Raw genomic sequence first — 11,389 nt, forward strand, 5'->3', positions numbered from 1 at the left:
AAGTAGAAAGAGGGGGATCACAAAACAGGGTGTGCACGCCCCCCCCCAATATCATTGTGTGGAAAGGCCACTACCACTCTTGCTCAGACAGAAACTCTTAGCACTTCTCTTTTATTCAGAACAGACAGGGAGGTGGGGCATTCAGTCCTGGCATCCAATGAAATGTGGGCATGTTTGGTGTAGGAGAGGCTGAGCAGTGGGAGTTGTGTTCAGGATGCCTCGGGCTGCACTTGTTTAATCAACAATGCTTTGGACTGATTTCCCCCCCCCCTCTCCCTCCCCTTTGACCTGGCAGGATTTCCTTTGAAAGCTTCGTGGAGCGTTATAAAGTGCTGAGGAGATCACCAAAGCAAAACTCAAACACCACGCATCAGGAGAATGGCTTCTCGCACATTATGGGGAACGGTGTGTTTCTTTAATCAAGTCTTTCCTTAGCAACTTGAAATATGTCTGAAATCTACTGATCTTTCCCAGCTTGGTGCACTGAAAAGCCATCTAAGAGTCTCTGTCCCCCACTTTAAATTCCTGTCTTTCTTTTCAGACTTTCTGGTGCTATTTCTGGGAGCCAGCTAAAAACGAAGAGCACAATGCTTGGGCACAGGGTCATGTTTCCTGCGCCTGTCCCATTTTGAGTGTGGATAAGCAACCTTGGAATCTTTATTTCACATTCTTTTAAGATTGTATTTATGTCTAGCTCTGGTGTGGGTTTTGATGCACATTTTTATCATCCCTCACTGGCAATGATGCAAATGTGTTCTCCCTCCCGTCAGAGGCAGCGTGCCTCTATAGACCGGTTGCTGGGAATCACGAGAAGGGAAGAGCACTCTTGCACCCAGGTTCCCTGTAGGCATTTAGTTGACCTTTTGCCTGGTCCAGCAGCCTCTTATGATCTTATACAAGCCAAAATTTTATACAAGTGGCAGAATGGAATTTTTATTATGTCAAAATGGCATTGTCAGAAACCTGCTTTTATGTAAGGAATACTGCTACTTTATTTTCCTCTTCTGTGCATGAATCCAGTACCCTTCCAACTACACTTTTTCGTCTCTCCAGCTCCACCCTGGATTCTTCTGCTGCTCTTGCAAAAATCCACTTTTCTCTCTACGGGGCTGTTTCTCCTTTCAAGCAACGAACCGCATCTCTCTTTCTCTGTTTGCTTTAGCAGACCAGGCCAGCCAGCGGAGGTAAGCACAGGGTCAGGTCTCTCATGAGGTTAGGTCAAGCTATATGTGGAGCTATATGTGTCAAGCCAGCCATGTCTTAAGTGGTCTGCTGTGTTTTTGGTCTTTATTTTTATTTCTACAAGATGTGTTTGCTCATTCATCCTAAAACCTCTTAGCGGTTTACATGAAATATTAAAATTACCAATGAAATCAGATGTTTAAAAGCTAAAGTCAGCCTCATTTCCCCCCTCAAAATAATACAATTTCTGATTCTAGCAGTAAAATAATACACTATAAAATACTCCCCTTTCTTTTCTCTCAGATTTGATGACGGCGTCTTCTGCAGAGGACAAAAGCGATGCTTTACGCTCTGCAGTCCAGGAGATCCTTCAGCAAATGTGCCCCCCTGATGCCCCTCCCCTCAAGCCTACAGAGAACCAACCCTGTATTGTGCCAGTATATTGTGGAAAAACCAAAGTATTTATGACCAACTCCACGGTAAGGGGGACACTTTCAGTGGGTTCTTCAGCTCGGAGCCATCCTCACTCTCATCATAAACAGGATTCAGTTTCCTGCAAATCACACCATATGTCAATGGTTCTAAAGTGCTATGATGCCACTTTAAACAGACATGGCTCCCCCCCCCCAAAGAATTCTGGGAGCTGCCATTAATTAGGGATTCTGAATGAGTTGTCAATGAAACCATTCCCCTCGCAGAACTGCAGTGCCAGGGTGGTTTAACAGTCAGTCCCTCTTGTCAGGGAACGTTGGAGACTGTAGCTATGGGAGGGGAATAGGGTCTCATAACCACTCTTAGTACCCTTAACAAACCACCGCTCCCAGAATTCCTTGAGAGAGCCATGGCTGTGTCATATTAAATGTATTGTGTGAATGTAGCCTTGGTTTTCATTTAAAAACAGGAACGAGCCAATGTTTGGTTTGTTTTTCTTGGATTTGCACAAGGAGGTTGGATAGGAATGTACCAAATACATTTTTAAAAATGAAATAAATCTTAATCCAACACTTTCAACCAAGGTTCACTCACCTGCAGGCTGTACTCCTCCCCACCCCAAGCTAAAATGTGTTTTTAAATAGGTTTTTTTTTTAATTCAGTGGCTCCTCCCATATGTCCGCAGTTATGCCAAAATGTTGTTCAGTAATATATATAAATTATTTTAAATAGTGTAGAATAGCTGGCAAGAAAGTGTTTTGGAAGTTAGCATTGAGAACTACAGTTCTTATCATGCCAACCTTGGCATGTGGCCTCCAAAGGGTCTGCCAGGAAAAGGCTAGCTGCCTCTGCTCTAACCATTACACCACACTGCATCTCCACTCAGGTAGGTTTGCTTACTTGTACTTAGAACAGGGCATCTGGCCACGATGAAAGGTTTAAATTATCTCCTTCCTCCTCTAGACTCTGAAACTCTTCTCATCTCAGAGGTTAAATCATTCCCTTTAAAAATAAAATAAAATCCTTTGTTTGGGGGCAGTCTAAAGGCCAGATATGCCTGAAGCCTGATTGCATGTGGCTCCAACTAACAGACTTTTTCTCTTCTGTAGCTGGAGCTCCTCGAAGAGGGGCGAGCCAGAGTCTTAGCTGACAAAGCTTTCTGCATCCAGTGCTGCTGGCGAAGGTTCAAGAGGAGGAAGCTGGCTCAAGAGAGAGTGTCGGCCACAGTCATCCAGTCAGGTGAGGGCAAAGTAGGAGGGGGCAGGGAACCTTTTTCAGGCCAAGGGGTTCCATTCCCTTCTGAGGGTCACATGCCCTCAGCAATAAAGGCAAATTTTACCGTGGCACTGTGCTATTTCATGTATTTTTAAAAATACTCCTATACAAATGTTCATAAAAAGCACAAAAGAATGGTTTACAACAATTATACATAAAATCAAAGATCAGCTAACTTTTGTGCAAATGTCTTCTTAATTGCCTGCATAAGATTAGCAAAACAAAAGTTTTCAGCAGGCATTTAAAAGCTGGTACAGAAGGTGCTTGCTGAATCTCTGTTGGCAGTGTGTTCCACGAGGCTGGGCCAATGACACTAAAGACTTGGTTTCTTGATGTTGTCAAATGAGGGAAATGACCAAGTAGACTCCCGCAGATTATCTCAGTGATCGAACTAGGATAGAAAGGTTCAGGAGGTCTCTAAGGTGCCCTGGACCTAGCTTGTTCTGGGCTTTGTGAATGCATACACTTCTAACACACACTCCTCTCTCTATGCTCCAGCCAGACGAGCAAAAGCGGTATGTCAGATTTCAAGGACACATCCCAGCCAGGCAAAAAGCCTGGTGAGGGGTGTGGTCTAGAGAGAGAATGTGTGACCTGAGGAGAGAAGAGAGACCTGGAGGGCTGTATTCAGACCCCAGGCCTACGGTTCTCCACCCCTAGGTTAGATAGGTGGACAAACAGTCTGACTGGGCAGAAGGCTTTCTATGTACATTTTAGAGAGGGGACTTTGCTAAGTGGGAGAGCACTTGCTTTGCATGCAGAAGGTTGCAGATTCAATCTCCATTTGGAAGGATAAGGTAGCAAGGGATGGGGTGGAGCCTTCTCTCTGCCCGAGACCCCGGACAGTCAGAGCAGACGATACTAGGCTGCATGGACACTTGGTACCAGGTCCTTTCCTGCTGTTCCTTATACTCCCTTAATGCAATGTCTTTCTTTCTCAGCTGTTCGCTCGTGGTTGGCCAGGAAACATTTCCAGAGGTTACGGAAAGCTGTCAGGGTTATAAAACGGACCTGGAAGAAATGGAAGGTAAGAGTTTTATACACAAAGTCTTCCCAGCAGCTTTTTGGAAAGCTGGAAATGAGGCTGCAGTTACACAACAGAAAAAAATAGTACCAACACAGATTTCTGCTTTCTGAGAATCTCTGCTTTTTCTTTTTTCCAAAAAAGTTTTAAATACTTTCTGTCTTTCTGTAGGCCAAGATGGATGTCCTGGCCGCAGAGGAGTTGGATGACTTAGAAGGAAGCCCCCTCTCCTCCAGCCTTAGGGCAACGGTTTCATTAAGTGAGACACATAGCAAGTTGGAAAAACCATGCCCCCTAAATGCAGCAATCCAGTTCTGGCCTCTTGGGCTGGTCCTTTCAAACGGCCCAGTGACACTGGGTGCTTTTCAGAGAGACCTCGCCCTCCTGGCCTGCCTCCAAGTGCTACAGCAGAACCACCACCACCAGGCAGAGACCAAGCAGCGCACACAAGGGGTCACCTCCATCAGAGCCCTCCCACAGGTAAGGACCATGCGACTAACACCCCCCTCCCCCCCAAAAAACTGGTTGGTTACTGTCTCCCATGTTGCTTTAATTGGAAGGGAGGTGGACAGAACTCTTTCAGAGTCAGTGCCAGTTAGAAAACCTCAAAACGTACGTAAAAATAAAAAGGCACAACTCTGAAGCTTGATGCCAAACTCTGCCCTGAAACATCCAAGGCTCATCCTTTTGTATAAAGAAGGCAGGGGTGGGGAACCTGTGTCCCTCCCGATAGAACTGTAGAGTTGGGCGGGACCCTGAGAACCATCTAGTCTAACCCCCTGCAATGTATATGTCGCTGGACTACATATCACATCATCTCTAACCGCTGGCCATGCTGCCCACGGCTGATGGAAGTTGGGAATCCAACCACACAGAAAGCTGCCTTATTCCGAGTCAGTCCATTGGTTCACCTCGTTCAGTGTTGCGCATGCTGCCTGGACATGGCTCACCAGAGTAACCCATTTCTCCTCCTAGGGCTCTATCAAGTTCCACTGCAGGAAATCTCCGCTGCTTTACGCAGACACCAGGCCGCACACCCACAACTGCACCATGACCGGCTTCAACCAGATTCTCCTCGACAACTACAAGCTCCTTTCAGCTTGAAAACTGACTTCTACTGTACATGCTTTTATATACTATTTACTGCACCTTTTTTGTGGCTTTCTCACCCAAGAACCTTCATCAAGCTGCATCTCTCCCACTGCATTTAGGATACTGTTTCCTCAAAAATGGTTCAGACTGTCATGTGGTATGTAGCATCTCTTGGTGGAAGGACAAAGGGCAATTCTCTGGGGAAGGCACACCTCCCCATTACTACAAGCACTATACACACATGATGTCAGGGGGGGTCCTATCACAGAATTTCTGTGCAACATACGTGTTCTGTCCATCCTGTCAAAATACAGAAGGACAGGCTGTACCTCATACACACACTTCTCTGGGGACCAAGGGGGCCTCGTGTCAATGTACAAAAGCTGAGCGGCTTACACCAACACCTGCCAGAGACAGAGACTCCACTTCACCCAGCCTTGCATTTAACAACTTGCCTGGTCACCATAGGTGATCTGGAATTCCATGCAGGCGAGCAAGCAGACTGGCAACCCTCAGGGCTGTTCTGGCCACAGAGGAAATGAAGCAGTTTCCTCAGAAAGACTTGTGGAGGTGGAATGCATCTCCCTGATCCTACCACAAGCCTGTTTAAGCAAAAGCTTTAATTTTTATTTTATTTTTTACTAGCCAGTATTTCCTCCTCTGCAGCTGTGTAGGCTACTAGCTTCCTGTCCAGTAAAAATAAAATTAAAATGGCAGGTGAGCAACTTATTCACCAGATTGGTTTAAACGTCAGTTCTCTTACTCCAATTTATATAATCAGGAGTTGGAAGCAAAATCTCTAAACCAACTGGGGTTTAGAATTCAAGGCCATACCTCAGGAAAATCACATCGTGAACTACTGTCTTGAGTTCTAAACCAAAGGTAACTTTTTAAAAGTATTGTGAAAAGGTCTGTTTTAAACAACATTTTTAAACTTTATTGTAATACAGGGTGGTTGTTCTCTCAGATAAAGAGAGGGAAGCAAACCCACTGTTGCTTTGGGACTTTTTTTTAAAAAAAAAAATTGCAGCCTTTGCCAACTGGGTTCTCTCCAACTATATTGGACCATAGCACCCATTCACCCCAGTTGGCATGCAGCTATGCTGGCTAGGGCAGATGGGATTCTGCAATCCAAAACATCTGGTGGACACCAGGTGGGCAAATCTACTCTGGGTCAAGACCAAGTTTATGGGTTCAGTCATTTCAAAATTTCAGTAAGCAGAATTCCAAACAGTGCTCAGTCAGGAAGATAAGATTCAGTCTGTAAGTACACTCCTTAGGATTAGAAACAGGGATCAGTTTCGTACATTTAGGCCATTTTCTACAAATCAAGACTCAATAAAAACGTCCATGATTATGAAATAAGTTACTGTGTTTGTTTCTCCAGCCTGCTTCTGTCAATGGCTCCAGAACTAATGGGAGCAAAACCAGGGGAGAGGTTCACCCCAAGGAAGCCTATCACTGAAATCAATAGGGCAATGCAACTTTAGCTGCAATTGCATTTAATTCCCATCCAATGCAAGATCAAGATGCTACGGCAAGGGCAGTGGGAAATTTGGCTCTTGCTCCTGTTCCAAACCTGAACTCTCTTTACAGCCTGAAGATAATCCAAGGTGGTGGAGAGGCTACTTTTGGAACACAGAAAAGGCAGTGTGTGTAAACAATTTCCCCCCAAATATAGGGCGCATGGTTACCAGGGGAATGGTGTGCCCTCCCTAGGAAAGAGGGCTAGGAATATAGCTTATGGTGCTCCAAGGGTTAGCCCTCCCTCCATCCTTGCAAATAACAAGCTTCCCCATCCAGAGGGGCATCGTCTACCTGCTCCGCACAAACAGACAAAAAATCACTCTGGGCATTCGTTCTCCTTCTCGGGAGGCTCGACAATCCTCAGGCAACAGTCTGCAAACTCCACAAAGAGGGGCTCCTGCATGTATGTCTTCAGGACGGCACTCTTGTCTTTGGCCTGGTCGACAGTGAGAAGCAGCTGGCCAAGGTGGGGGTTGAGGAGGAGGCCTTTGAGTTCTTCAGATTCTCCTGTTTCAGAAAAAGAGGGAGATGACTCCAAGAAGGAGGGTGGGAAGATCCTTGGTGACTGTTGCCCACCCTTAGGAGAAGGACCGGAGCTCAGTGGGTAGAGTGCTGGCTTTGCATCCAGAAAACCCCAAATTCAATCCCTGGCATTTCCAGATGAAATAGCACAGGGCCCGAGAACCTGTATCCATCCTGCTGTTCATCCTGTCCCATCAGCCACAGCCAGCAAGGGCCAATGCTCAGCCACTTTTGGAGGGCCAAAGGTTCCCCATCCCTAAGGTAAGAGATGATGGGGAAAACCATTTTCTGGCCCAAAACCCTGAAGAGCCATTGTCAGGAGAAGACAATAGAGCGAAGACACTACAGAACTTAAACTTCTCACTCCACCCCCCCCCCCCAAATATGTGGAATTTGGCTATTGCAGAGGAAACACCAAATTACATATTTCTAAGGGTAAGATCCAGAACATTTCTATGCTGTTTGGTGGGATTTCATTTCTAATGTCAAATTCAGGTATACAAACTCTTCCCCCAACAAACTGCATCATTTAGTTTTCATTATGTGCCTTGTTGCTTTCATTTTTCTACATTATCTGCCCTCTGTTTATTTAAAAAAATACATTATCTGCCCTCTGTTTATTTAAAAAATACACCTTTTGTGCTGCTCCCAAGCCTTGTAATTTTGATTTATTTTATCTGAACTTAAAATGTATTATTATTATTATTTTATTTTATTTTAGCAGAAAATACTGGACAAAGGCTTATGGAGGGAGCTGTGGTCCTAAGACTCATCTGTCCCACGCACCCACAGTCAGGGACAGAAAGACAACAACATCTGGGAGGGTCACATGCTCCCCATCCCCGCTATGCAGGAACTTTGGGCATGAAATCAGACAATGGATTCTTAAAGCAGTGGTGTCCCCCTACCCATAAAATAACAATCTCAGGGTCATCTGCTCATGTAAGAACCAACTGCTTCAATTCACACATAGGAATTTATTTATAGTAGGAATAACCAGTCACCCTCCAGATGGCTACTGGGACTGCCGCTCCCATCAGCCACAGCAAGCAGGTGATTAAGATGATGGGTGTTGTATTTCAAAAGTAGCAAGAGGGCCACAAGCTCCCCCATCCCTGTTTCACAGGAAAAGTTAACAATATTTTCCACTGAAAACTTACCCAAGAGCCGAAGGTTCTGCAGGGGCACCTTATCGTCCTCATCATCTTCTGTCAAAATGTCATCCACTGACCAGAACGTCCTAAGAAAAAAGCAGGAATAAAGTAGTGGCCAGCAAAAGTGCCGGGACTTGGTACCCAATCAGTCTATGGCAGGCATAGGCAACCTTCGGCTCTCCAGATGTTTTTGGCCTACAACTCCCATGATCCCTAGCTAACAGGACCAGTGGTCAGGGATGATGGGAATTGTAGTCCGAAACATCTGGAGAGCGAAGGTTGCCTATGCCTGTCTATGGTGCCTTTGTCACCTGCCACTCGCCACAGTGGGGAAACGGGATACTGTCCTAGAAGAAACTTTAGTCTGATCCAAAAGGGTCCTTATGATGCTCTGACTCAACTGTTTCTCTTCCCTCAAGTTTGACCCCCCCCCCAACTATCAATGCCAATTAAAAGCCTGATTGTTTTCGCAAGCGAGCTGGAAAGGGTGCAAATACCTTCACTGTTCATGATGCCATCCTCTGGGAAGTTTTCTTGACTTGAAGGCTGCGGACGCGGCTCTGCTTTGGGGGCACATTGTTCTGTTCAAACGCCACACATCTCATTACATCCAAGCCAGAGGAAGAAAAGGGTTGAGGCCATTCTTTTTGCTTAAGGTTGCCCCCGCCATATGTTTTTCCCGCCCTGCCATTTATATCATACATACATACATACATACATATATATATATATATATATATATATATATATATATATAACAGAGAACAATTGTAACAACAGACAAAAATTAAAATATGGAAAACAATAGAATGAGTACAGTTGCCATGGGTTAAAATAACAAATGTCATCAATTATGAAGTATAATTCCAGATTTGTCGGCGGTTAGAGGCAACATGGACCCTCCTTCTGGCAGCACCTTCAATTCCTCAGGCTCAAACTATTTCACCACCACCCAACTAAGGTTTTGGGATATTATTGTTATTTCTGAAAACCTCAGGCTTTTAAGTCCACCAATTTTCTTGTGCACCGGGGGGGGGGGATTTGGCTAAAATCAGAATTAGAAGGAATTCTAAAACTCCTCGCAGCCCTTCGTGCCCCTGGCTGATGTTGTGACCAAAAAAGTAGCCATCTGTCAAGAAGTATGGTACATCACAAAGGTGCACTATAAACGCACCCTTGCAGAGCAAATTTCAGTGGTACCTCTAGTTACAAACTTAATTAGTTCCAGAGGTCCGTTCTTAACCTGAAACTGTTCTTAACTAGAGGCGCGCTTTTGCTAATGGGGCCTCTTGCTGCTGCTGCGCCGCTGGCACACAATTTCCGTTCTCATCCCGGGGCAAAGTTCTCAACTCGAGGTAACTCTTCCAGGTTAGCGGAGTTTGTAACCTGAAGTGTTTGTAATTCGAGGTACCACTGTGCTCAAGCAAGCCTAGTCATTATTAAAAAAATATAATCCTACCTTTATGTTTCTTGCAGCAGGACACTGAACAACTGCAACAACAAAGAGAAGTATTTTTAAGTGGAGGCATTTATTTCTATCCCAAGGAGTTCAAGGCCAGGCTATATGGTGTTTCTCTCCCCTCCCACCATTTTATCCTCACAACAAACCTGAGATAGATCAGGATGAAAAAAAATATGACCTGCCCAAAGTCACCCAGTGAGCTTCATGCCTGAGCGGGGATTTGAACCCAGGTGTCCCAAGACTTAGGTCTGATGCCACAATTACACCACAAAGGCTCCTTATATTACCGCTGCACAATTATTTATATGGATTGCCCTTCCTCAAAAATTGGTTTCTGCTACATAAGATATGCAGCAGTGGCCAACTTGGTGCCTTCTGGATTCCCATGGCGAAACAGGGATGGTGGGAGTTGAAGTCTGCAACATCTGGAGTGCACCATGTTGGCTACTCCTGAAAATTTTGCAACATCAACAATAGTAAGATAACTATGTGTGTTAAAACCAAAACATTTGCAGCTCCTTCATAGTATTAGCAGCAGGTCAGTGCATAATGGGCAATGAACAGGATCACAAAAACGGCCTCCTCCTTTATATATTAGCCACTTCTCAGCTGTATAATTGCATAATGGCAGAAACGGTTTCAGTGGCTTTAGTTTGTCTTCATTGATATTTTATTGTACAGCACTTCGGTAACTTTCCATCACCATGAATAGCCTCATCCTCCGTGAATTTGTTCAATCCTCTTTCAAAACCATCCAAGTTGATTGCCATCGCGTGCTGTGCAAAGAAGTCCTATCTTTTCTCTGTCCTGAGTCCTGACTCTTCCAACATTCAGCTACCCAGACCATCCACAAGCTCTAGTGTTATGAAAGGAGGGGGGGATTTCTCCAGCCACTTTCTCCATCCCATGCATAATTTTATAAATGACTATTGTGTCACCTCTTACTTGCTTTTTTTATTACCTAGAAAGTCCCAAATTCTGTAACTTTTGCTCCTAGGGGAGTGTCTCCATCCCCTTGATTGTTTTGGTTGCCCTTTTCTAACTTTTCCCACCATTTATTTTTTTTTTTTTTACTTGAGGGGGGCAGAAGCGTACATGGAATTCCACTTCCTGAGTTATGGAACAGATATTACTCACCTCTGCTATTCACTTACTTTTTATTTGCCTTAGGGACTGATTTTAAGTAAGAACCGCACATTAGCTCAATCAAGAATGAGCTATAATAATTCTTCCGGGTCAGATGCGGGAGTCATGCGCTTAAAAATACTTGGTGTGGATGTGATCCCAAGGGAGCTTCGTTGCTAAGTGGGGATTTAAACCCTGGGCTCCCAGGGCCTCGTCCAACACTTTAAACCACCACTGGGGGGTCACTGCCCCCACATCCAAGCGAACACGGGATCTCTTTCACCCTTGGGGCTGTAACCCCATACACACTTTCGCGACAAAAATTGGGCTCCCCACCCCCGAGCCCTCGTCCCGCAGAGCCACCTCTGAGCACACACAGAGTTCCTCCCGTTCCTAAATAACAGGAGCCCACCAAAGGGTTCCCGGGGGCCGCTGCTTTCACCGGCCCGCTACTTACTATCTCTCCCGGCAGCCCGGGCAGCGGTACTTGGCGCCGCCCCGCCCGCCTTCCCCGCACACGATGCACACGCGGGAGCCGCCCGGCCTCTGCATGGCGGACGCTGCTGCCCGATCTCGGCTGGGGGAAAAACACCC

General features: G+C 45.5%; 2 protein-coding genes across 2 annotated transcripts in view; one reads left to right on the top strand and one right to left on the bottom strand.

The window, feature by feature from the left end:
- The window catches only part of MYO19 (myosin XIX), a 27,275-nt gene extending 20,905 nt beyond the window's left edge, over window positions 1-6,370 (top strand). Inside the window, 6 exon segments of the mRNA XM_033171691.1 lie at window positions 296-405; window positions 1,486-1,661; window positions 2,724-2,853; window positions 3,831-3,916; window positions 4,085-4,393; window positions 4,889-6,370. Of these exon segments, the coding sequence (XP_033027582.1) occupies window positions 296-405; window positions 1,486-1,661; window positions 2,724-2,853; window positions 3,831-3,916; window positions 4,085-4,393; window positions 4,889-5,017 (940 nt within the window). The 3' untranslated portion in view covers window positions 5,018-6,370.
- Window positions 3,796-11,389, bottom strand: ZNHIT3 (zinc finger HIT-type containing 3). The gene is made up of 6 exons (XM_033171693.1): window positions 11,253-11,389; window positions 9,668-9,699; window positions 8,706-8,789; window positions 8,215-8,295; window positions 6,824-7,039; window positions 3,796-3,900 (listed from the first exon to the last, which is right to left on the bottom strand). The coding sequence occupies exons 1-5, from the start codon at window positions 11,345-11,347 to the stop codon at window positions 6,849-6,851; spliced, it is 483 nt and encodes a 160-aa protein (XP_033027584.1). The 5' UTR covers window positions 11,348-11,389; the 3' UTR covers window positions 3,796-3,900; window positions 6,824-6,848.

Source organism: Lacerta agilis, chromosome 15 (assembly GCF_009819535.1).
Source record: "Lacerta agilis isolate rLacAgi1 chromosome 15, rLacAgi1.pri, whole genome shotgun sequence".
In the NCBI taxonomy this organism is placed as follows: domain Eukaryota; kingdom Metazoa; phylum Chordata; class Lepidosauria; order Squamata; family Lacertidae; genus Lacerta; species Lacerta agilis.